This window comes from Rana temporaria, chromosome 5 (assembly GCF_905171775.1).
Source record: "Rana temporaria chromosome 5, aRanTem1.1, whole genome shotgun sequence".
In the NCBI taxonomy this organism is placed as follows: Eukaryota; Metazoa; Chordata; class Amphibia; order Anura; family Ranidae; genus Rana; species Rana temporaria.
The window spans coordinates 418,136,812-418,162,501 of NC_053493.1; the positions used below are offsets into that span (position 1 = coordinate 418,136,812).

The 25,690-nt window shown below is 48.7% G+C and overlaps 1 protein-coding gene across 2 annotated transcripts in view; it reads left to right on the forward strand.

The window, feature by feature from the left end:
- Nucleotides 1-25,485, forward strand: part of LOC120941663 (E3 ubiquitin/ISG15 ligase TRIM25-like) — a 28,097-nt gene extending 2,612 nt beyond the window's left edge. The window contains exon 2 of one of the 2 annotated variants that reach the window (XR_005749573.1): nucleotides 16,882-17,322. Coding sequence is in view for 1 of the 2 variants with exons in the window: in XM_040355200.1 (XP_040211134.1) it covers nucleotides 23,796-25,370 (1,575 nt within the window). In the remaining variant the exon portion in view is untranslated. Of the gene's footprint in view, nucleotides 1-16,881; nucleotides 17,323-23,689 lie in introns of those variants that run through there. The other variant, XM_040355200.1, reaches the window with a different exon arrangement.
- Nucleotides 25,486-25,690: the final 205 nt, after the last annotated feature.

Here is a 25,690-nt window from a genome sequence, read left to right on the forward strand (position 1 = left end):
TAGTAAGGGGACGGCCCTGGAAAAAAAGCCGAGGGAGCTACAGGACAAGGGAAGAGGCGTGTGCCGGGTGGAAGCCAGAGAGAGCTACGCTGCTCAGCGCCACCAGAGCGAGCCACGCTACCCAGCGCGCGCGCGAGAGAGAGAGCGCGCGCGCCACGCTACCCAGCGCGCGAGAGAGAGAGCGCGCGCGCCACGCTACCCATAGAGGGGGAGACGCACGCATTGCCAGAGAGCGCGCGCGCCACGAACGAGAGAGAGAGCTGGACCGACCGCGACCCAGCGCCGAGAGAGAGAGAGAGCGCGCGCGCGGCCGACCGACCGCGACCCAGTGCCACGAGAGAGAGCCCCACGCGACCCAGCACCACCCGAGAGCGCGCGCCACACGACCCAGCGCCGAGAGATAGAGACCGACCCACCGCCACCCGAGAGAGAGCACTACGCGACCCAGCGCCACCCGAGAGAGAGCGCGCGCCCGCCACCCAGCGCCACGAGAGAGAGCGCGCGCGCCACACGACCCAGCGCCACGAGAGAGAGTGTGCGCGCGCCACCCGAGAGAGCGCACGAGCCACCCAATGCCATGAGAGAGAGAGACACGCGCGCCCCGACCCAGCGCCACCCGAGAGAGACACGCTACCCAGCGCCAGAGAGAGCCACGCTACCCTTTCTATATTCTGCTGTGATGTTATTGTCCTACTTATTTTTGGGTAGTCAGTGAACACTGAGCCTCAGCTATTTATACCAACCTCCTATATCATTTCTAAATGAATTAAACAGAATTGGTCCCAGGACAGAGCCTTGGGGTACCCCTTTTTCTATTCTGGGCACACGTTATTTATCACCACCCTTTGGATAGGCTCCTATAGCCAGTTTTCCATCCAAGGACAAACCCTATGGGCTAAGTCTACAGACCTCAGTTTGTAGATTTAAGCATTTGTGGGGGACTGTATCGAATGCTTTTGCAAAATCCAAATACACCACATCCACCAGCCTTCCTTTATCTAGATGGCACCTCACTTCCTCATAGAATGTTAACAGATTGGTTTGGCAAGAACGACCCTTCGTAAACCCGTGCTGATTACTACTAATGATACTGGGCCAGATTCATCAAGAGATACGACGGTCGGATCTATGCGACTGATTCATAAGAATCAGTTCCGCATAGATCTCCCTTAGATCCGACTGGTGTAAGTGACTTAGGCTGCAATCTCCCGCCGGCCGCTAGGTGTCGCCTCGGTCTTTTACGCGTCGGATATGCAAATGAGGAGAACCGCCGATTCAGAAACAAACGCACGCCCGTCGCTTTTTTTTAACGTCGTTTGCGTTCGCCTTTTTCCGGCGGATAGTTACCCCTGCTATATGAGGGGTAGCTAATGTTAAGTATGGCCGTCGATCCCGCGCCGAGTTTTAAATTTTTACGTCGTTTGCGTAAGTCGGTCTGGAATACGGATGGCCGCAATTTACGTTGCCGCCGAAAACAATGACGTCCTAGCGAAAATTCGCCGGCGGCGCATGCGCAGTTAAATCGGCGCGGGAACGCGCCTGATTTAAATTGTACACTCCCCCTAGCCGCAGAATTTGAATTCCGCCAGGGGAGTTACGATCCGCCGGTGCAAGTTTCGAGGTAAGTGCTTTGTGAATACTGCACTAGCCTCGCAAAATTGCACCGGCGGATCGTAAATCACATAGATTACGCGGATCTAAAGATCCGCTAATCTATGTGAATCTAGCCCACTGTTTTCATCAGCAAATTCTTGGATGTGCATCTTTACTTGTTCATGCTGATGAACAACATGTTTAATAAACACAACTGTTAAAAAAATAAAAATATTGGATATGGTCCCTTATCATCCCCTCAAATAGTTTACATACTATCGATGTTAGACTGACTGGCCTGCATTTTCTAGGAATATATCTCTGCCCTTTTTTTTTAATTTTGGTACCACATGGGCTTTTCGCCAATCGGCTGGTACCATTCCAGTCAGTACGCTGCCCATAAAGATTAGGAATAGCGGTCTGGCTATAACCTGACTGAGTTCTTTGAGGTCTCTCGGGTGTAAGCCATCTGGTCCCGGTGATTTCTTTGCATTAAGCTTTTTTGGACACGGACTTATGTTAGCCACAAGAGTACATCCGTGATGTGTTACTAACAAGACAGTCATGGTTGTTATACTCTTTTCCTGTGTAAAAACTAAGGAGAAGTAAACATTTAGGGCCAGATCCACAGAGCGAGTACGCCGGCGTATCTACTGATACTCCGGCGTATTTTCAAATTTGCCGCGTCGTATCTTTAGTTTGAATCCTCAAACCAAGATACGACGGCTGTAGGCTTCGATCCGACAGGCGTACGGCTTCGTACGCCTTCGGATCGTAGGTGTAATACTTCGGTGCCCGCTGGGTGGAGTTTGCGTCGTTTTCCGCGTCGGGTATGCTGATTAGCTGTTTACGCCGATCCACGAAGATACGCGCGTTCGTCGCATTCTCTTACGTCGTCGCTAGTCGGCTTTTCCCGGCGTAAAGTTACAGCTGCTATTTCGTGGCGTATAGATAGACTGCCCATGTTAAAGTATGGCCGTCGTTCCCGCGTGAAATTAATTTTTTTATTATTTTTTTGCGCAAGTCGTCCGTGATTAGGAAAGGACGTAACGCACGTCGCCGTTCAAATGATTACGTCGGTGCGTCATTTCGCGCAAAGCACGGCGGGAAATTTCAAAACGGAGCATGCGCAGTACGTTCGGCTCGGGAACGCGCCTAATTTAAATGATACACGCCCCATTTGAATTAGGCGGGCTTGCGCCGGACGGATTTACGCTACGCCGCCGCAAGTTTACAGGCAAGTGCTTTGTGAATTAAGCACTTGCGCTTAAAACTTGCGGCCGTGTAACGTAAATGACATACGTTACGCCGCCGCAATTTTATGTGAATCTGGGCCTTAGTACAGTTGCCTTCTCCTTGTCTTCTGTAATCAGCTTCCCTTCATCAACCATTATTGGGCCCTGACCTTACTGTTAATATAGTTAAAAAATTTCTTGTTTTTTTTATTAACTCTCCTCTGTTATGTGTATATCATAGGCCCAGATTCACGTAGAGCGTCGTATCTTTGAGCGGGCATAGCGCATCTCCTATGTGCTACGCCGACGTAACAGAGAGGCAAGAACAGTATTCACAAAGCACTTGCTCCCTAAGTTACGGCGACGTAGCGTAAATGGGCCGGCGTAAGCCTGCCTAATTCAAAGTAGGCAGGTAGTGGGCGTGATGTATTACAACGAACGAACAGCGCATGCGTGCGCATGCTCAGAATCACATCACATCGCATATACTCCCTAAGATACGACGGCTCAATGCCTTCGATGTGAACGTAACCTACGCCCAGCCCCATTCACGTACGACTGTTCCGACGTCCATACCCTAACATGACTTGCCCCTGCTTTATGTGGGTTAACGTTACGCCGGACGTACGCCTTACTTAAACGGCGTAGACTACTGCGACGGGCGTAAGTACGTTCGTGAATCGGCGTATCTAGGTCATTTACATATTTGACGCGTAAATCAGTGGAAGCGCCCCTTGCGGCCAGCGTAAATATGCGCCCAAGATACGACGGCGTAGGAGACTTACGTTGGTCGTATGAAGCCCAAACTCAGGCGTATCTTGTTTGCTGAATAAGGCGCATAGATAGGACGGCGCATCCGTGGACTTACGCGGCGTATCAGAAGATACGTCGGCGTAAGTCCTTTCTGAATCCCGGCCATAGTCTTTTTTTTTTTTTAGCCACCCTGATTGCGTTCTTACACTTCTTGTTGCATTCCTTGTAGTGTTGACATGCTGACATTGACCCCTTTGCTTTATACTTCTTAAAGGCCATTTTTCTTTCTTTAACATGACTTTTAAAGCGGGGTTCCGGGCATAATTGTTTTTTGCAAGCTAAAATGAATCACATTAAATAGTCCCTAAACATATTGATAGCTCCCCAATCTTTCCAGAAATCATTGCAAACACTTGCCTTATATCCTCCAGCTCATGTTGTGGCCGTATCCATCATATGTGTGGGCATGTGAAGCCCAGTTCCTTTTTCTTCCTGGTTTTCAGGGAGAGGTGCATGCTGGGCAATTGTCTCATCATTGGTGTTAGTGGGAGGAATAGTGTCCCATCATTGGTGTCAGTGGGAGGAATAGTGTCCCATCATTGGTGTCAGTGGGAGGAATAGTGTCCCATCGTTGGTATCTGTGGGAGGAATAGTGTCCCATCATTGGTATCAGCGGGAGGAGTAGTATCCCATCATTGGTGTCAGTAGGAAGACTAGTACACAATCATTGGTAGTGAGTGAAATAGAAGTCCATCGGTGGTAAAAGTTGAAGGAATAGTGCCTCATAATTGGTGTCAGTAGGAAGAATAGTGCCCCATGATTGGTAGTGAGTGGAATAGAAGCCCATCATTGGTGTCCCGAAGGAAGAATAGTGCCCCATAGTTGGTATCAGGAGAGGCATAGTGTCTTGTATCAGTGGGAGGAACAGTGCCCCACCCAAGGCAAGCACAGGGCCGTGTCTGGCCCCGGGCCACCGTTTGGAGACCCCAGTGGTAGATGTTTGAATATTGGGGTCATATGAAGATCTTTAAATAAAAAAAAGTAATGAAGAACACTAAGCTATTATTTTTCAGCTTTCTTACAAAAAACTAACAGCGATCAATCTTTCACACACACGGTACGGCGGCACAGTGCAGACATTTTGGCCACAGCTGTCACCTTGTTGAGATGCCAAACGAGCGAATGCTGTAAGATTAAGGAATATATTTAGAGAGCTGCATTGTAAAACTGTTATGGCCGCTCACAAATCATCTTCTATCACCATGTACATCAGCTTCGTACATTTTAGTGAGGCCGTTTCTCCAGACGCTTCTTCTCAATGGACTCTCGCCGCTCTTCCAGACGACGCGGCACACACGATCAGTCCATCCGATGAGAACGGTCTGAAGGACCGTTGTCATCGGTTAACTGATGAAGCTGGCTGATGGTCCGTCGCGTCCACACACCATCGGTTAAAAAAACGATCGTGTCAAAACGCGGACACGTAAACCACGTACGACGGCACTATAAAGGGGAAGGCCAAAGCCTTTGGCGCCACCCTTGGCGCTGCTTTTGCTGATTCCGTGTTACCGCGTGTTAGTGAAAGTTTGGTTAGAGCCGATTCGCGCTTTTCAGTCTCCGTGCTTTGCAGTTCGTATTTTCGGGTTCAGTTTGTTCTTGTGGGTTCGTATTTGGCATTCAGTGTTTGCAGTCAGGTGGTTTCTGTTTTGCAGTGCCTTTCTGTCCGCTCGTATCTGTTTTTTCAAGTGCGTTCTTTACAGGTCTTTCTGTCTTTGTGGTGCTTTCTGTTTCAAGTGCGTTCTGACCAGCCGACCGGTTTGAAGCAATATTGGAGACGCGTTTTCATGCTCGAGTTTGTGCTGCGTATGGGCTGCAGTTCATAATCTTTCTAGGTCTGTGGCCGTGAACAGGGAGAGTGTGAGATTGTGAAGCAGATCCCATTGTTCACTGCTTGTGTATAATTGCTATTCTGAGTTTTGACCACAAGAGGCCGCTGTTTCTACACACTGGGCCGGATTCAGAAAGAGATATGACGGCGTATCTCCTGATACGCTGGCGTATCTCTGAGTTCCGCCGGTCGTATCTATGCGACTGATTCAGAGAATCAGTTACGTATAGATATCTCTAAGATCCGACAGGTGTAAGTGTCTTACACCGTCGGATCTTAGGCTGCAATTCCAGGCCGGCCGCTAGGTGGCGCTTCCGTATTTTTACGCGAGGAATATGCAAATGAGGATTTACGCCGATTCAGAAAGGAATGACCGCCCGGCGCTTTTTTTTTTTTTACGTCGTTTGCGTTCGGCTTTTTCCGGAGTATAGTTACCCCTGCTATATGAGGGGTAGCTAATTGAGTTTTGAAATTTTACGTTGTTTGTGTAAGTCGTTCGCGAATACTGCTGGACGTAATTTACGTTCACGTCGAAAGCAATGACGTCCTTGCGACGTCATTTAGAGCAATGCACACTGGGATATTTTACGGACGGCGCATGCGCCGTTCAAATAAAACGTAAAAAACGCGGGGTCAATATACATTTACATAAAACACGCCCCCTACATCCCCATTTGAATTACGCGGCCTTACGCTGCAACACATAGGTTACGCCACCGTAACTAAGGGCGGAAGTTCTTTCTGAATAAAGAACTCGTGCCCAAAGTTAGAGCGGCGTAACGTATCGGAGATACGTTACGCGGGCCGGACAGATACGCTCAGGTATCTAAATCCGGCCCACTGTTTACAGACTGCAAGCTTTTGCTGATAGGGAGCAGGAGAATCAGGAAGCAAATGGAGGAAACCTTTTTGTTTTGTGGGACTGTGTGAAAGTTGAATCTGTTCGCATCCAGGGGGTCCGTTCGTCCTAGAGCTTCAGGAACGGCAGCTGAGTAATCGCCGTTCAGTGCAGAGCCTGTCCTGAGGAAGAAGGGATCGTTTTTCCAGAAAGGCTGATAGGAGCTGAGAGATGGAGAACTACCTCACCTGCAGTACCTCATGGTTGCTGAAAGGACTTTTCGCTAGTCGGTTGGAAGACATCATCGGCAGATCAGGACCCGGGTCGGTAATATCGTGCACGCACCGCCTAGTGATGTTTGGCGCCTAAAGATTGGGCCTGTAGTTAGTCAGTCAGGGCCATCACAGGGTATCAGGCCAAAAGTGTTGCTACCATTAGTACAAGGACTCTGCTACCTAAAGGGACATTGCCTAAGGAGAGCAATTTTCCAAGTTACAAACCTGTTGAGTGTCTTCATTAAGGAAGTAAAACTTACACACGTGTTCTCATACCGGTTATGTAAAAAGAGGTGGTAAATATTGCATAGAAGTGATAAGTTTGTAAGCTGCTGTGCTGTACCGCTGATGACCCCGAAACTAAGCATATACACAATCGTTCGCGTTTTGATAAGGGTAATAACGGGTACGGTGGGACAGTCCTAGTTGTGCCCGCCAATAGGCAAATTACGGCAAAGTGCCTCGGTATCCACCCAGGGGCATCTTGCTGCCCAGCACAGGGGTTCTCAGCTACGGCTGGGTGTATGTAACCTTATTCTGTGTTCATGTTGGGGTTTTGGTTTAATATCTTGTTACAGTAAAAGAAAAGAACTGTTTCACAAAAGTTGGTGTCAAAGTTGCTTTCCTCGTTCGTGACTTCGCTGTATCCTGAAGAGCCCACCCCGGTACACGGTTTACACGAGGAGGAGTTCATGGGCCAAGAATTGGTTGCGCCAGCGTGACCAATTCTCTCATATGCCTCTGCTTAGGGAAATCCAGGAGAATAATCCTGAGGACTTCAGGAACGTTCTCCGTATGACGGACCCCGTATTCCACCGTCTATTGGATCTTCTGTCCCCCTTTATAACGAGGCAGGACACTGTGATGCGTTAAGCCATCACGGCTGAGCAGAGGCTTATTGCCACGTTGCGGTACCTGGCGACTAGGGGGAGCCTGCAGGACGTCAAGTTCTTGACAGGCATTTCCCCCCAGGCGCTTGGGATCATCATACCGGAGACGTGTTCTGCCATCATACAAGTGATGCAGGAGGAGTATATTAAAGCGGAGTTCCGGCCACAATTTTAAATATAAAAACTTTTTAAATATAAATACCCCTGTAATACACAAGCTTAATGTATTCTACTACAGTTAGTCTGTAAATTAAGGTCCATTTTGTTAGGTTGTTACAGCATTTAGACACTTTATAAAACAGAAATTGACTGGGGCCATCTTAAGTGTGGGCATCATGAAGCCAGACTGTATGACTTCCTGGATTTCAGCCTCGCACATGCTCAGTGCTGTACAAGCAATGTAATGGTTTCAGATCAGGTTTCAATAGCAACGGGAGTGTCAGAGGAAGTGACAGGGGTGGGTGACGGGGAGGATGGAGATGACAGGGGTGGGTGACGGGGAGGATGGAGATGACAGATGGAGATGACAGGGGTGGGTGATGGGGAGGATGGAGATGACAGCGGTGGGTGACGGGGAGGATGGAGATGACAGGGGTGGGTGACGGGGAGGATGGAGATGACAGATGGAGATGACAGGGGTGGGTGACGGGGAGGATGGAGATGACAGATGGAGATGACAGGGAGGATGGAGATGACAGGGGTGTGTGACGGGGAGGATGGAGGTGACGGGGAGGATGGAGATGACAGGGAGGATGGAGATGACAGGGAGGATGGAGATGACAGGGGTGGGTGACGGGGAGAATGGAGATGACAGGGGTGGGTGACGGGGAGGGTGGGTGACGGGGAGGATGGAGATGACAGGGGTGGGTGACGGGGAGGATGGAGATGACAGGGGTGGGTGACGGGGAGGATGGAGATGACAGATGGAGATGACAGGGGTGGGTGACGGGGAGGATGGAGATGACAGGGGTGGGTGACGGGGAGGATGGAGATGACAGATGGAGATGACAGGGGTGGGTGACGGGCAGGATGGAGATGACAGATGGAGGTGACGGGGAGGATGGAGATGACAGGGGTGGGTGACGGGGAGGATGGAGATGACAGGGGTGGGTGACGGGGAGGATGGAGATGACAGGGGTGGGTGACGGGGAGGATGGAGATGACAGGGGTGGGTGACGGGGAGGATGGAGATGACAGGGGTGGGTGACGGGGAGGATGGAGATGACAGGGGTGGGTGACGGGGAGGATGGAGATGACAGGGGTGGGTGACGGGGAGGATGGAGATGACAGGGGTGGGTGACGGGGAGGATGGAGATGACAGGGGTGGGTGACGGGGAGGATGGAGATGACAGGGGTGGGTGACGGGGAGGATGGAGATGACAGATGGAGATGACAGGGGTGGGTGACGGGGAGGATGGAGATGACAGATGGAGATGACAGGGGTGGGTGATGGGGAGGATGGAGATGACAGGGGTGGGTGACGGGGAGGATGGAGATGACAGGGGTGGGTGACGGGGAGGATGGAGATGACAGGGGTGGGTGACGGGGAGGATGGAGATGACAGGGGTGGGTGACGGGGAGGATGGAGATGACAGGGGTGGGTGACGGGGAGGATGGAGATGACAGGGGTGGGTGACGGGGAGGATGGAGATGACAGATGGAGATGACAGGGGTGGGTGACGGGGAGGATGGAGATGACAGATGGAGATGACAGGGGTGGGTGACAGGGAGGATGGAGATGACAGGGGGGATGGAGGTGACAGGGGTGGGTGACGGGGAGGATGGAGATGACAGGGGAGGATGGAGATGACAGGGGTGGGTGACGGGGAGGATGGAGATGACGGGGTGGGTGACAGGGAGGATGGAGATGACGGGGGTGGGTGACGGGGAGGATGGAGATGACAGGGGTGGGTGACGGGGAGGATGGAGATGACAGATGGAGATGACAGGGGTGGGTGACAGGGAGGATGGAGATGACAGATGGAGATGACAGGGGGGATGGAGGTGACAGGGGTGGGTGACGGGGAGGATGGAGATGACAGATGGAGATGACAGGGGAGGATGGAGATGACAGGGGTGGGTGACGGGGAGGATGGAGATGACAGGGGTGGGTGACGGGGAGGATGGAGATGACAGGGGTGGGTGACGGGGAGGATGGAGATGACAGGGGTGGGTGACGGGGAGGATGGAGATGACAGGGGTGGGTGACGGGGAGGATGGAGATGACGGGTGGGTGACGGGGAGGATGGAGATGACAGGGGTGGGTGACGGGGAGGATGGAGATGACAGATGGAGATGACAGGGGTGGGTGACAGGGAGGATGGAGATGACAGGGGGATGGAGGTGACGGGTGGGTGACGGGGAGGATGGAGATGACAGATGGAGATGACAGGGGAGGATGGAGATGACAGGGGTGGGTGACGGGGAGGATGGAGATGACAGGGGTGGGTGACGGGGAGGATGGAGATGACAGGGGTGGGTGACGGGGAGGATGGAGATGACAGGGGTGGGTGACGGGGAGGATGGAGATGACAGGGGTGGGTGACGGGGAGGATGGAGATGACAGGGGTGGGTGACGGGGAGGATGGAGATGACAGGGGTGGGTGACGGGGAGGATGGAGATGACAGGGGTGGGTGACGGGGAGGATGGAGATGACAGGGGTGGGTGACGGGGAGGATGGAGATGACAGGGGTGGGTGACGGGGAGGATGGAGATGACAGGGGTGGGTGACGGGGAGGATGGAGATGACAGGGGGGGGTGACGGGGAGGATGGAGATGACAGGGGTGGGTGACGGGGAGGATGGAGATGACGGGTGGGTGACGGGGAGGATGGAGATGACAGATGGAGATGACAGGGGTGGGTGACGGAGGATGGAGATGACAGGGGTGGGTGACGGAGGATGGAGATGACAGGGGTGGGTGACGGGGAGGATGGAGATGACAGGGGTGGGTGACGGGGAGGATGGAGATGACAGGGGTGGGTGACGGGGAGGATGGAGATGACAGGGGTGGGTGACGGGGAGGATGGAGATGACAGGGGTGGGTGACGGGGAGGATGGAGATGACAGGGGGGGATGGAGGTGACAGGGGTGGGGCTGTATATTGGCGTATCTCTAGCAGGCAGCACACACATGGTTCGATCTCTGCTAACACTGATGCCAGGCTGGACACACCCCCGGCTGCTGTCATCTTCATCCCAGCCAGCCGGCATTGAGGAGCCCACACTGCCGCACGGTCGCCCCCCCCCCCCCCTCCTGATACCCCGCCCACATTCGTCCAGCGGCCAGATTATTGCTGGGATGCTGAGAGTGACAGGGGGTGGGGCCGTATGTTTCAAAGACAACCGCAATGCTTCCCTTGGCGGTGGGCGGGGCTGTTAAACATCTCTCCGCCTCTGCCCGCCCTCCAGCCCGCTCGCTCGAGCTGAAACAGCGGCGATCCTTCAGCCCTGCCTCCTGGGATTGATCACAAACATGTCCCAGGAGGTATAGCAGCGCTGCGCCGCGGCGGGTGAAAGAAACTCACGGCGATAACAAAGTGAGTTTTTAAAATAAAAATAAAACACATGCCAAATATGTTTAAGGGGGCAGTATGCTATACAAAGCTTTAAAGTTAAAAAAGAGGGTGGAACTCCGCTTTAAGGTAAGTTTCCTCCTTTTAACATCACAATCTATGTCTTTAATGTATGCTAATGTCTTGTATTTCTTGCATTATTTCCCCTAATTACCATGATTGTAATATGCTGTGAATGTCCCCTTTGTCCCCATGCATGTTGTAAGCTTTGAATGGTCCTTTTTTGGCCTACATGCATCTTTCCCTTCACTAACCTGTCCAGCATGCTATCCTAGGCCCAAACACACATAGCCAAGTCTGTTTCCAACCTGATTTTTGTCTGCTCCATTGTAGTTCTGCCCCCCCCCCCCCCCTTAAAATGTGTTCCAATGTATTCTCATTCAATTTAGGCAGAGTGCTACAGGTTTTTTCTTTTCTGGGCCTAAACTCAGCTCAACTGGTGGTCTTGCACTGCCACGGGATGAAGACAATTTGGATGGACTCCCGTTTGTTTTTGTCGCGGATGAAGCTTTCGGGCTTGGACCTCGCCTCATGCGGCCGTTTCCCCAGAGAGCCCTAACCCCGGAGAGGAGGGTTTTCAATTTTCGGCTGGCCAGAGCCCGGAGGGTAGTCGAGAATGCCTTTGTGATAATGGCCAGCCGGTTCCGCCTGTTCCAGACAGCCATACACATGGTGGAATATAAACTGAACACTATTATTTTTGCCTGTTGCATGTTTGCCTGAGGCAGGACTACCTTCAGATACCTTTTGTTGGCCTGGACACTGGTCGAACTGGCTTGGCCCCCCAATCTGCTTGTGATGCATGCGACAAATATGGTTGAGTACTTCGTGGGTAGGGGGGCCATTGCTAATGCCAGACCATATTTCTTTCTAATTCGGCCCAAAAAAGAAAGAAATAAATAATAAATAATTTGACCATTGGAATTATACAGTTGTTTGTCATTCTTGCTTGGGTTTCTTTTATCTGTCTCCCTGGTTATCCAACTAGTGCACTTCTAGTGCCAAATGTATTTCTCTGTTTTAGTAAATAACCACAATTGTCACAGTAATCACTCACTTTTTTAAATGGTATTGAGCATAGAAAGAAGAAGCCACACAAATGTTTTTTTTTTGGTTGGTGTTTTATACTGTGCACAACATGTGCGTTTTTGTATTTTTCAGGTATCCCATATTTATTTTTTTCTGTTTTTTAAATTTTTCAGGTAAAAAAAATCATCTTTTTTTTGTACGAAAACCAGGCTTTTTTCCAACAAGCAAATATCTACAAACAATGGAACTTACAAAGTTCAACCTTATTAGAAACACATGTGATGGGGTGATGTCACCCCGGAACAAGCCAAAATTTGAAGATGCACACATTTTGAGCGGCAAAATGGGGATTTCTAACCTGATCTCATACCAAATGTCAACATGTGCTATCTGCCATCATGGGTGATCAATGGATGTGTTTTAGGGGTGCAAACCCTTCCTCTCACCTACTTGAGTAGCGAGGAAGGGGTTGCACCCACAAAGCACAGACAATCGATATCCTGGCAGATAGCACATGTTGACACACGGGCCCGGATTCACAAAGCACTTGCGCCGACGTATCTCCAGATAAGCCGCGTAAGTGTAAATATGCGCCGTCGTATCTGTGCGCCGGACTCAAAAACTAAGATACGCCTAAAAACAGGCTTCATCCCACCGACATAACTTGCCTACGCCGGCGTAGAGTGGGCGCATATTTACGCTGGACGCATGTGGCGCTCCCATTGATTTTCTATTCAAATATGCAAATGAGGGACATACGGCGATTCACGAACGTACGTGCGCCCGACGCAGTGCGCATAAAGTCATACGTCCGGCGTAAAGTTATGCCCCATAAAGGAGGTGTAACTCAGCAGCATCCATGCAAAGGGCTGCACCAGGGAACACAAGCCGGCGTGTTTTACGTAGTTTACGTTGGACGTGTGTCTGGCTGGGCTTTGGTTACGTTCACGCCGTAGGCAGGGATCCGACGTATCTTAGGCAGTTGTTTCCAACGTGATTCTGAGCATGCGCACGGGGATGCGTCCACGGGACGGCGCATGCTCCATTCGTTATAAGTATCTGTCTGACACTCAGCCCATCATTTGCATGGCTCACGCCCACTTCCACCTACGCTGGCTTACGCCTGAGAAACCCAGCGCAGTTTTGGGAGCAATAGCTTTGAATTCCATGCTTGCCTCTCTGCGCTGCGTCGGCGTATCGTATATTATTTGCGCTACGGCGGCGTAATGTGCGCCCGCTCTCTGTGAATCCGGGCCACTGTGTGCATCTTCAAATTTTGGCTTGTGGATTATCCAATGCAAATTGGTGTGCAAAACAACCTCGAAAATTGTTTGGGGGGGGGGTTTAATCTACTATACAGCCCATCATGTCAAGGATGTTCTTATATTTTTGCTCAATGACATTCATCCTATTCCTCATAATGTCCATTTCAGAACTGCATTCCATTATTTCTTGTATCACGATTTGGGCGCTAGCACTGGAGAAAGGAAGGTGTCCTAGCAGATGCTGTGATACCACCATGTTCATCCCCTAAAAAAATATGTAGCGCCGGGTTACTCCCAAGTACCAGTGCTATTAAAATTTAGAATATAATCAGAGTGTAAATGACTCTGATTTCAATTTACAATTGTTTAATTAGGGTCTCTGTTCCAGCTTGGCTGTGCTGTGGGCTCATTCTGTTGCGCTGGGGTGTTTTTCCTACCCCGGTGCGGTAGGTGGCCGCAGTGGAGTTGAGGTTTGGGTGTTCTCTTCCAGCAGCCAATCAGGAGGCTTGGGCCTTGCTGGGCATGCTGGGAGAGGGTACTTATTGGACAGACGCCATTTGATCAGGGTCTTTTTTCCGGTGTGGCACCTACCTTCAGGGTGGCCACGTCACAGCGCTCCGGCGTTATGGCCTATCTGGCCAGAGCGGGCGTGCTATGCTATGTTCCTGTTTTCGGGCCTAAGTTGGCCTGGAGCTTTCAAGCAGGAAGGGAACTCAGTAGTCGACTGGGTTCCCACTTTTGAAGATCCCAAGCAAGTGTAGCTGTTTGGTGGGGAGTCCATCTGAGGCGCGCCGATGAGAGGCTGGCGATCCAATAGGATTCTGATGAACCACCGGGGATCGAGGTGACCGGACACTGAAGGATTGACTCCTCTTTCAGTCGGCACCTGGGTGACGTTAAAAAGGAGGATCCAGGCGTAACTTTACCTAGGAGGGTTACCTCCGTATCTGCAATTCAAGAGGGCCTGTGGCAGAGGTTCCTCTTTGACATTCAATTTAAGAAGGTCTGTGGCAGAGACTTGGTTCTAAAGAGATTCGAGCTGTGTTCCGGCTGCTAGGTCAGTGGGAGAGGCCTATCCGGGCACGCTAAACCCACTCAAGCAGGAGTGGGGTAAGAGTACTACACATAGGAACAGGACTGTTCCAGATACTACGCCTGAATCTGCTGTTCTCCTTTTCATCTCTATCCCTTTCATCACCTGTTAACTGTTTTTACCCGGCTGAGTAATAAAAATCACATAAAAATACATTTTTTACGTGGACATTCCTTTATTGCTGCTGTGTGCATCGTTCATCCCTAGACATTCGGAGAGAGCCATGAGGTAAATCTGCCATCCCAAATTCAACCAGCGGCTCCTTCGGGGGTGAGCGCTACAAATACAAAAGTGTTTATTAGAAATGTGCAGGCCTACCTACATCTCTTTATCCCTGTGAAGCTGTGGCGACAGACACTGACCTGTTGTGCTGATAATCTCCACCTCCCCATCTTCCACATCTCCTTCTTCCACCTCTCTTTCTTCCACCTCTCTCTCTCTTCCACCTCTCTCTCTCTTCCACCTCTCTCTCTTCCACCTCTCTTTCTTCCACCTTTCTCTCTCTTCCACCTCTCTCTCTCTCTTCCACCTCTTTCTCTCTCTCTCTTCCACCTCTTTCTCTCTCTCTCTTCCACCTCTTTCTCTCTCTCTCTTCCACCTCTTTCTCTCTCTCTCTTCCACCTCTTTCTCTCTCTCTCTCTTCCACCTCTCTCTCTCTCTCTCTTCCACCTCTCTCTCTCTCCCACCTCTCTCTCTCTCTTCCACCTCTCTCTCTCTCTCTTCCACCTCTCTCTCTCTCTCTCTCTTCCACCTCTCTTTCGTCCACCTCTTTCGTCCACACCTCCTTCTTCCACATCCACCTCCTCCACATGCTGAGGTTGGTGGGGTTTTTCTGGTCTGTGCCTCCTTGTCTCAGAATGGTGTCCTCCTCTTCTTTCCCCTAATAAAATGAAACAAAAGGTATACTCAGCACACAGATATTGGAGGGCAGAAATAAAAAAAATTGCTTGGAAGTGGGGTACAATTGTCTGTTTGGGATCATTCCTAAAAACATCACTTTTTCTGAGTTACCCCAAGCTGGAATACTGACACTTTTTGGCAAAGTGACACACATGGAGGCACCCCAAAAGTATCATTTGTGGGAGACCCTAATAAAAAGGTTAGTTATGGGGGACACACAGGTGCTCAGATGTGTAAACAGCTGCTTATTATCACTGTGTGAATGAATCCAGTTTGCCTGTCACATTCTAGTAAGGTTGAACAAACACATCCTCTTGACAACAATGTTTATAAACGTTGTTTTGCGCCAAATTGGCATGACCACGTGTGCTTTTCCAGGATCTGCGGAAAACATCGGATTTTGGAGGAACGATGTTTACTACGAACGGAAAATACTACACTTTGCCAACTTATAACCTGAAAGTAGCCATGTTCAAAAGTACAACCAGGCTAAACAAGCACATGGAGAAAAACATGCAAAAAAATAATAAAGATAATTGCAACAAACACGTGAAAAATACCTACTTTTGTCAATAATCTTCTTGATCTTCCTATATTGCTCTGGCTCCCACAATTTCAAGTCAGACCACCTTTTGTGGAGCTGCTCCTTGGACCTCCTGACCCCAAAATTCTCAAAGTCTCCTCGCCACTTTGTCCATTATTTGGGCCTTCCTCCGATTAGGGGTGTGGTATGGGCCATGATCGCCATCATAATCTTTCCTCCGCAGTATGTCCACCATCTCTTCAAGTGACATATTTGTTGCTTTGTAGCGTCTGGGCCTGGATCGTGACGTTCCCGCCGCCGGGCTTTCCTCGTCGGGACGGGGTATACCACGCACCTGTGACACCGCCATATTGTCGTTTCACGCTGATTAGGGGCATGGAATAGAGGAAAAGGTCCGTCATTGGAGGGCGGCGTTTCACGCATGCGCGGGGTATATAAGGAGAACGACGTGACTACGTTGGTTGCGCAGAAGTGACGACCGTCAAACGAAGGTAAAACTGAAAATGGGGCCAGCAGAGGCCTATATAGACTTGAGTCATGGGATGGGGGGTTTATATGTTGATTGGACCCTTGAGCAATTTAATCTTTGAGCTCCCCATGCAATTTTGCTCTCCATCTGCTCGGAGACTACTCCAATATATATTTGTGAGACTGCAAAACATCTTTATTTTACTGTGTATCAGATCAGGCAATGATTGTGATTGTTGGACAGAGGTAATTAAGCAGTGTATCATCTCATCAATGCTGAGGGGCATGATATCTACACATGAATGGTGCCTTGATGAATGCTCTCATTACTTTTGCATATTTTAATGCCACTTATTTATTTAAATGTAAACACAGGGTCTGCAGTTAATTCATCGTTACACAACAATGGGGCAGAGCTGGGCAGCATTTTAGTGGCAGCAGGAGACACTGTGTTTAAAGGTCAAAAGATTGTGCTAAGATTCTGTCAATGTAAAAGCTTACCCTAGTGTTTATATGTTTTTGGTTTTCTCTTTTAGAAATATATTGAAGATGGAAAAACTGAACGACCCAGACAACCTGATGCTCTTCATAGATAAATATAGGGAGCTCGAGTGCCTATGGAACCGCAGAAGCCCAAGTTATCACAATCACAAAGTCCGAAGGACAAAAATTGCCCAATTGACCACTTATATGCAGACTTGGATACCAGAGGTCACTTCCACCATGATCCGCAGCAAAATCAACAACATCAGGAACGCTTACAATAAGCGTTTTCAAAAAATCCGTGCTTCTCGAATATTAGGAGCAGCAGCAGGTGAAGGAAAGGAGTCCAAGCTGTGGTACTATAAACACCTCAGTTTTTTGAAGGATCAGATCGAGGCCCGGGAATCACTATCCAGTCTTCCTTCCATCCTTCCTTCCAGCGTTCCCTCCACTGTTCCCCCCACCCCTGCAGAGTGTGCCGAGGAGCTGGCTGACATTGAGGAGCCAGATCTGCACATCTTCAGTCAGGTATAGTAGTTTACAACATATTTCTTGGCCGCAAATTATTGTTGGTTTAACGAGATGAACCAAAATGAAAGCTTGGAAATGCAAACAAAAGTCGTGGGCAGAAATAATTGTGTCAGGGATGCCAACTGCAGGGGTCAGAATGAGAGTCTGTTCAATTTTCCTGAAAAATAAAAACAGTCAAGAGTTTGAAAATATGTGTGATTGATGAAGCCAAAAATAAAACCATGTCCCTTTTTTCTACACAGGAAGAGATCAGTCAAGAGGAGGAGGAGGAGGCTCCGGAATGTGTCAGCCAGGAGGAGGCTGGGCCGAGTGGCAGTCAGCAGGTGCCCAGGCCCAGTGGCAGCAGCACTGTATCACAGGTGCCTCCCCTCCAGATGCGCCCACCAAAAAAAACGAGGCGCATGACCCAGCTGGAGGAGGAGAACCTACGCGTAATTAGGGAGGCAGCAGCAATAATGAGGACCCCCCTTAACCCTGTTGAGAGCTTTGCCTCCTTCATTGCACATGACCTGCAAGAATTGCAGCAGCCACAACGGGGCCTGGCACAAGATCTGATAGTATCTGTGATACAGAGGGCAAGAAGGGGCCTGCTAAATGAGACCACACAACTCACTGACCCGGCCCAGTCTCCTCCTCCTGCTGCCACATTTTCACCACCTGCAAGGCGCCGTGGAAGAATCGCTGCAGGGAAAAATGGAGGGAAGGCTGCAAGGAAGACCTGAAAGTGATTCCCTGGCTTCCAGATGATCTGACATAAAACTGAGGTTGTTGTAGTACCACAGCTTGGGGTCATGTATGACATCTGCTGCTGCTTCTGATTTCTGGGATTTGGGGAGCACATTGTGGCCCAAATTAGAGGGACTCCTGATGTTGTTGATTTTGGTGTTGATCATGGTGGAATGTGCCTTTGGTGTCCAAAGTCAGCATATATTTGGCTGATTGGGCAATTGTTGCCCTTCATGTTGTTGTTTTTTTTATCCAGAATAAATGGAGATTTAATTTAAGTTAAATACTTGTCTATTGTGTTTTTCTGGTGAATAGCCATCAAACATTTCCGAAATACAATGTGTAATTAACCACTTGAGATCCGCGCTATAGACGAAATACGTCCGCAGCGCGGCTCTCAAGTGGCCGTTTAAAAACGGCCTTTATGTGCATTACCCGCGCGCGCCACTGGGTGGCGCGCGGCGGGTAAAAACTGTCCCGACGCATCGCCGAAGACACGATGCGTGTACCTGGCGGCCGCGATGTCCGCCGGGTACACGCGATCGTCGGTGACACGGTAGGTGACAGCAGGAACGTGGAGCTCTGTGTGTAAACACAGAGCTCCACGTGCTGTCAGAGGAGAGGAGACCGATCTGTGTCTCTTGTACATAGAGACACAGCATCGGTCCCCTCCCCCAGTCACCCCCCTCCCCCCACACAGTTATAACACACCCAGGCTACACAGTTAACCCCTTCCTCACCCCCTAGTGTTAACCCCTTCACTGCCAGTCACATTTATACAGTAATTAGTGCATTTTTATAGCACTGATCGCCGTATAAATGTGAATGGCGCCAAATTTGTGTCAAAAGTGTCCGATACGTCCGCCGCAATATCCCAGTCCCAATAAAAATCGCAGATCGCCGCCATTACTAGTAAAAAAAAAAATAATAAAAAAAATCATAATTCTGTTCCCCATTTTGTAGGCGCTATAACTTTTGCGCAAACCAGTCGCTTATTGTGATTTTTTTTTTTTTTTTACAAAAATACGTCGAAAAATACGTATCGGCCTTAACTGAGAAAAAAAATAGTTTTTTAAAAAAAAATTGGGATATTTATTATAGCAACAAGTAAAAAAAATATATATTTTTTTTAAATTGTTGCTCTTTTTTTGTTTATAGTGCAAAAAATAAAAACCGCAGAGGTGATCAAATACCACCAAAAGAAAGCTCTATTTGTGGGGAAAAAAGGACGCCAATTTTGTTTGGGAGCCACGTCGCAAGACCGCGCAATTGTCAGTTAAAGCGACGCAGTGCCGGACGCTGAGATTTCGCCTGGGAACGAAGGGGGTTTATGTGCCCAGTAAGCAAGTGGTTAACAAAGGACACAACCTCCTTGAGGGGGGGAGGGGTGAAAAAAATACATTGTTGTGATAACTTGAGAGAAAAAAAATTAAATTTCTCCAAAAAAAAAAATTAAATTTCTCAAAATAAATAAATATGTGGAGTACAAAAAATTACTTTGGAGATCTGGCTTTCTAAAAAAAAAAAAAAACATAAATAAAAATGAGATCACAAGCAAAAAATAGAAGTCAGTATGGGAGAACTCTCAACTCCGCGTAACCCATCTGATTTAAGATCCGCCGCGGCAAGTTTTTGAGGCAAGTGGGCAATTCACAAAGCACTTACCTCAAAACCTGCGACGGCGTATCGTAAATCCCCCGGCGGAATTCAAATTCCGCGGCTAGGGGGAGTGTACTATTCAAATCGGGCGCGTTCCCGCGCCGATCAAATAGCGCATGCGCCGTCCGCAAATTTTACCCAGCGTGCATTGCGCTAAATGATGTCGCAAGGACGTCATTGGTTTCGACGTGAACGTAAATGGCGTCCAGCCCCATTCACGGACGAGTTACGCCAACAATGTAACATTTTTAAATCGCGACGCGGGAACGACGGCCATACTTAACATTGGCTTCGCCTCATAGACCCAGGGGTAACTATCCTCCGGAAAAAGCCGAACGCAAACGACGTAAAAAAAAAAGCCCCGGGCGGTCGTTCGTTTCTGAATCGGCGTATCTCCTCATTTGCATATTCGTCGCGTAAATAAACCGAAACGCCACCTAGCGGCCGGCCTGGAATTGCAGCCTAAGATCCGACGGTGTAACACAGTTACACCTGTCGGATCTTGGGCATATCTATGCGTAACTGATTCTATGAATCAGGCGCATAGATATGACAGACGAAACTCAGAGATACGACGGTGTATCAGGAGATACACCGTCGTATCTCTATGTGAATCTGGCCCAACGTGTTTATTCTAGCAATAGAACGAAGAAAAAAATGTGCTGCAATAAACGAGGCTTTAATTTTAAAAATGTAGAATGTGCCATCTCCAAAACGAACGCTAGTTTTACAAGAACGAGCGCTCCCGTCCCCTAATTTAGTCTGAGCATGCCTGGATTTTTAACCGATGGTTCGTGCGTACTAACGATCGGTTTTGACCTATTGGTTAGGAATCCATCGGTTAAAATTCAAAACAAGTTGGCTTTTTTTTAACCAACGGTTAAATAACCTATGGGGCCCACACACGATCGGTTTTGACCGATGAAAACGGTCCATCAGACCGATGAAAACGGTCCATCAGACCGTTGTCCTCTGTTTAACCTATCGTGTGTACGAGGCCTAACTGGACGGATGAGATGGAAATTGAAAAGCCTCATGTTTTGATTACTAGACGAGAGTCATATGATAATATAGATTTAAGGAAAGTAGTCCCTTGCATAGCGCCGGGGGGGAGGAGCCATCTTTCTGCTGGTGTGGAAAACATGAGGAATGAGCTCTGTGCAAACATAGATTGAAAGCTTCATTCATTAATTCTGATTATTTTGCTAGGAAACCTCTACATGTGATTTTATTTAATGGGAAAACCAATTTTTTTTTTTTTTTTGTTATTGTAGCACTACCCCCGGAGGAGCTGCTGGTTTATTTTGGTTCTACGCTCTGTGATTAACCCCTTAAAAGTGTCTCAAACCCCTCCTGTAACGGAACCCCAAATGGGACAGGGGTTAAAGCCGTTTAGGATATTCCATTCCCGCACACAAGGCAGCTATCGACACGCCACAATCCGGCGAACACGACCCATACGAAATCCCCCATTAACAAGACATAAACAACCTCTGTTTGAGGTTCAACAGGAATAGCCAATCTTTATTGAGAAAGCAGGCTCTTATATACACAAAAAGAATACTGCAGTAACCAAATTAACAATGACCCAACTCCACCCACAACATCACACAATGGTTCCTAATAGGGTTGTCCTGATACCACTTTTTTAGGACCGAGTACAAGTACCGATACTTTTTATCAAGTACTCGCCGATACCGATACTTTTTTTAATCTCATGTGACAGTGGCACATGTGTCAGTATTTTTTTTTTTTTTTACAATGCTTTATTTTTTTTAAGGGGGTGGGGGGGAATGTACAGTGTCAGTGTGTTTTTTTTTATTTAATTTTTTATTTTTTACAATTCATTTTTTTATTATTTATTGCAATTCCTTTCTTTTATCAGCCCTGTTGGGGGGGGGGGGGGGATCTTTGGTGAGATATCGGGGGTCTTAACAGACCTCTGACATCTCCCCTCTGAGACAGGGAAAGGGACTAGGGACACAAATTCCCCAGTCCCTTTCTCTACAGCCTCAGCTGCGCTGAAAATGAAAGGAGAGAAGCCAGCAGCTTCTCTTCATTCATAAACTGAAACATTGTAATCAAAGGAGGTTTCAGTTATGTGAATGTACAGAGTCAGCGATTACTGACTCTGTACCGCCGCTCTCCATCCTGACAGATCAAGGGGGGACACGGCGGCAGCAAGGAGGGGGGCATGACGGCGGCAGCAAGGAGGGGGGCATGACGGCGGCAGCAAGGAGGGGGGACACGGCGGCAGGACGGAGGGGGGACACGGCGGCAGGACGGAGGGGGACATGACGGCAGCATGGGGGGACACGGCAGCAGGACGGAGGGGGGCATGACGGCGGCAGCAAGGAGGGGGGGACACGGCGGCAGCAAGGAGGGGGACACAGCAGTTTAACCGATCGTGTGTACGCGGCCTAAGTAATAATTTAATGTAAAATTAATTACAGGGCCAATAAGTAGTGAATGTGCATGCATTATTTTTGGAGAATAATGCCATGTACAGACGGTCGGACATTCCGACAACAAAACCGTTGATTTTTTTTCCGACGGAATGTTGGCTCAAACTACACACGGTCACACAAATGTTGTCGGAAATTCCAAACGTCAAGAACGCGGTGACATAAAACACGTACGACGAGCCGAGAAAAATGAAGTTCAATAGGCAGTGCAGCTCTTCGGCTTGATTCCGAGCATGCCTGTTTTTTTGTGAGTTGGAATTGCATACACACGATCGGAATTTACGACAAGAACTTTTATTGTCGGAAAAATAGAGAGCCTGCTCTCAAACATTTGTTGTCGGAAATACCTACAGCAAATGTACGATAGAGCCTACACACGGTTGGAATATCCGACCATAAGCTCACATCTAACATTTGTTGTCGGAAATTCCGATCGTGTGTACGCGGCATAAGGATATATTTTAGGATCTAGGAAGACAAATTTCTAGCCACAATGCATTTTGTATCTCAATTTGTACTTTATCTTGAGTCCTCTGTTTATAAAATGTGAAATTAAGCTCACAAATCACTACAATGTACAACAGAATAAGTGCCGGTTCACACTACAGCGACATGAAAGTCGGCATGACTTTGCGAGGCAACTTCAAGGCAACTTCAAGTCGCCTCCAGGACATGCAACTTTGCCAGTGGCCAATCAAACAATAATCAGCTCTGTGGGAGGGAGGGGTTTGTCTAAGAAAAATATTTTCTCTTAGGCCGCGTACACACGGTCGGTCAAAACCGATGAAAACAGACTGAAGGACCTTTTCATCGGTCCAAACCGATCGTGTGTGGGCCCCATCGGTCAGTTATCCTTCGGTCCAAAAATGTAGAACTTGCTTTAAAATTGAACCGATGGACGCCTAACCGATCGGTCAAAACCGATGGTTAGTATGCAAAAGCATCGGTTAAAGGACCACATGTGCTCGGAGTCGAGTCGACACATGCTTGGAAGCATTGAGCTTCGTTTTTTCAGCACGTCGTTGTGTTTTACGTCACTGCGTTCTGAACTGAACGCTTCTTTAACCTATGGTGTGTAGGCACATCAGACCATCAGTCAGCTTCATCGGTGAACCGATGAAATGGTCCTTCAGTCCGTTCTCATCGGATGGACTGATCGTGTGTACAGGGCTTTACTGTAAAGTTGCTTCAGTTAAGACACTCATCCGACTTTGGAGGCGACTTCCATTGAAACCAATGGGTACAAGTTGCCTAGAAGTCGCCTTGAAGTAGTACAGAAAACTTTTCTGAAGTCGGAGCGACTGCAGTAGTGTACATTAAGATGGCTCTCATTCACTTCAACTGAATTTCTCATGTCGCGTGACTTGGGGCGACACAAGTCGGATCCCAAGTCGCGGTAGTGTGAACCGGCATTAAGTCTAATGTATTGATGGAACCCTTCAATTTATACACATTTTATTTATCCATGTACTTCCTACAGATAAAAGCTTCAAGACCAGCTCAGCCCCGTCTTGTGCCGGGAAATCTGAGACACCCCCTGGATTATCTGTGACTTTCACTTTCGTTTCTCTCTTCTGCTGGCAACGATGGCGTCTGCCGATCTGAGACAGGAGTTGGACTGTTCCATCTGTCTGAACATTTATACAGATCCTGTAAACCTGAGATGTGGACACAACTTCTGCCGGGTCTGTATTGATTGTGTGTTGGATACACAGGAGAGATCTGGAGGTTATTCCTGCCCTGAGTGCAGAGAAGAGTTCCGGGATCGGCCTGTACTGCACAGGAACATAACACTACGTAACATAGTGGAGGCTTTCCGATCTACTCAACCAGATCAGGAGACTGGAATCTTCTGTACTTACTGTATTCACTCTCTTGTACCTGCTGTTAAATCTTGTCTGATGTGTGAAGCTTCTTTATGTAATGATCACCTGAGAGTCCACAGCAAGTCACCAGAACATGTCCTAACTGATCCCACCACTTCCATGGAGAACAGAAAATGCTCCATCCATAAGAAGATCCTGGAGTATTACTGCACTGAGGACTCTGCCTGTATCTGTGTGTCCTGCAGGCTGGACGGAGAACACCGGGGACACAAGGTGGAGACTCTGGATGAGGCCTCTGAGAAGAAGATACAGAAACTGAGAAATGTTCTGCAAAAGCTGATCACAAATAAAGAGGAAACTGAGAGAAGAGTCCAGAGTCTGCAGGAACGCAAGAGAAAGGTGGTAGAAAAGGCAGCTGGCATCACAGAGGAGGTCTTGGCCCTGTTTGGAGACTTTAGAAGGCAGCTGGAAGACCTGGAGAGCAAAGTTCTGAGTGAGATCTACAGGCAGGAAGAGCGGCTCTCCCTCTCATTGTGTGATCTGATCCATCAGCTGGAAATAAAGGAGGAGGATCTGTCCAGGAAGATGGAGGACATTGAGGAGCTGTGTAACATGACTGACCCACTGACTGTCCTGCAGGAATCAGACACAGGGGACTTGTGTGATACTGAGGAGGGAGATAATGAGGACAGAGAGAGACATGATAGACTCCTCCATGATGGAGGGGATCTGGATGTGGCTAAGATCTCACACACATTACACACAGGGTTATCTGATATGATAAAAGGGGTACATGTATCTTTTAATATACAAGAAGACATATTACTGGATGTGAACACAGCTCATAATAATCTACAGATATCAGATGACATGAAAACTGCATCCAGGTCAGATATAAAGCAGAATCGTCCGGAAACACCGGAGAGATTTCAGGATTATTTTCAGGTGTTAAGCAGTCAGAGGTTCTCCTCGGGACAACGCTGCTGGGAAGTGGATGTCAGACAATCAAAGCGCTGGGCAGTTGGGATGTGCTATCCCAGTATAGAGAGGAGAGGAGAACCGTCAGTTATGGAATTTAATAACAAGACCTGGAGTTTCCGCAGCATAAATGATCAATGTTCAGCAATGCATAACAGAAAAGAGACCCGATTAACTGGTAAAATCTCCAGTAACAGAGTCAGGATCTATGTGGATTATGAGGCCGGGCAGATCTCCTTTTATGATCTGTGTGACCCGATCAGACACCTCCACACCTTCACCGCCACCTTCACTGAGCCCCTCCATGCTGCATTAGCTGTAGGGGAAGGTTGTATAACAATATATGGGGAGAATTAGGAGATGTAGGAAACACTCCTATTGCAGGACATGTGATCAGAGTCTATGGGCCGGATTCAGATACATTGGTGTATCTTTCCGGGCGGCGTAACGTATCTCAGATACGCTACGCCGACGTAAATTAGGGCGCAAGTTCCGTATTCAGAAAGAACTTGCGCCCTTAGTTACGGCGGCGTAAAGTATGTGTGTCAGCGTAAGCCCGCCTAATTCAAATGTGGATGATGTGGGCGTGTTTTATTTAAATTCACTGTGACCCCACGTATTTGACGTATTTTACGAACAACGCATGCGCCGTTCGTGAAAAAATCCCAGTGCGCATG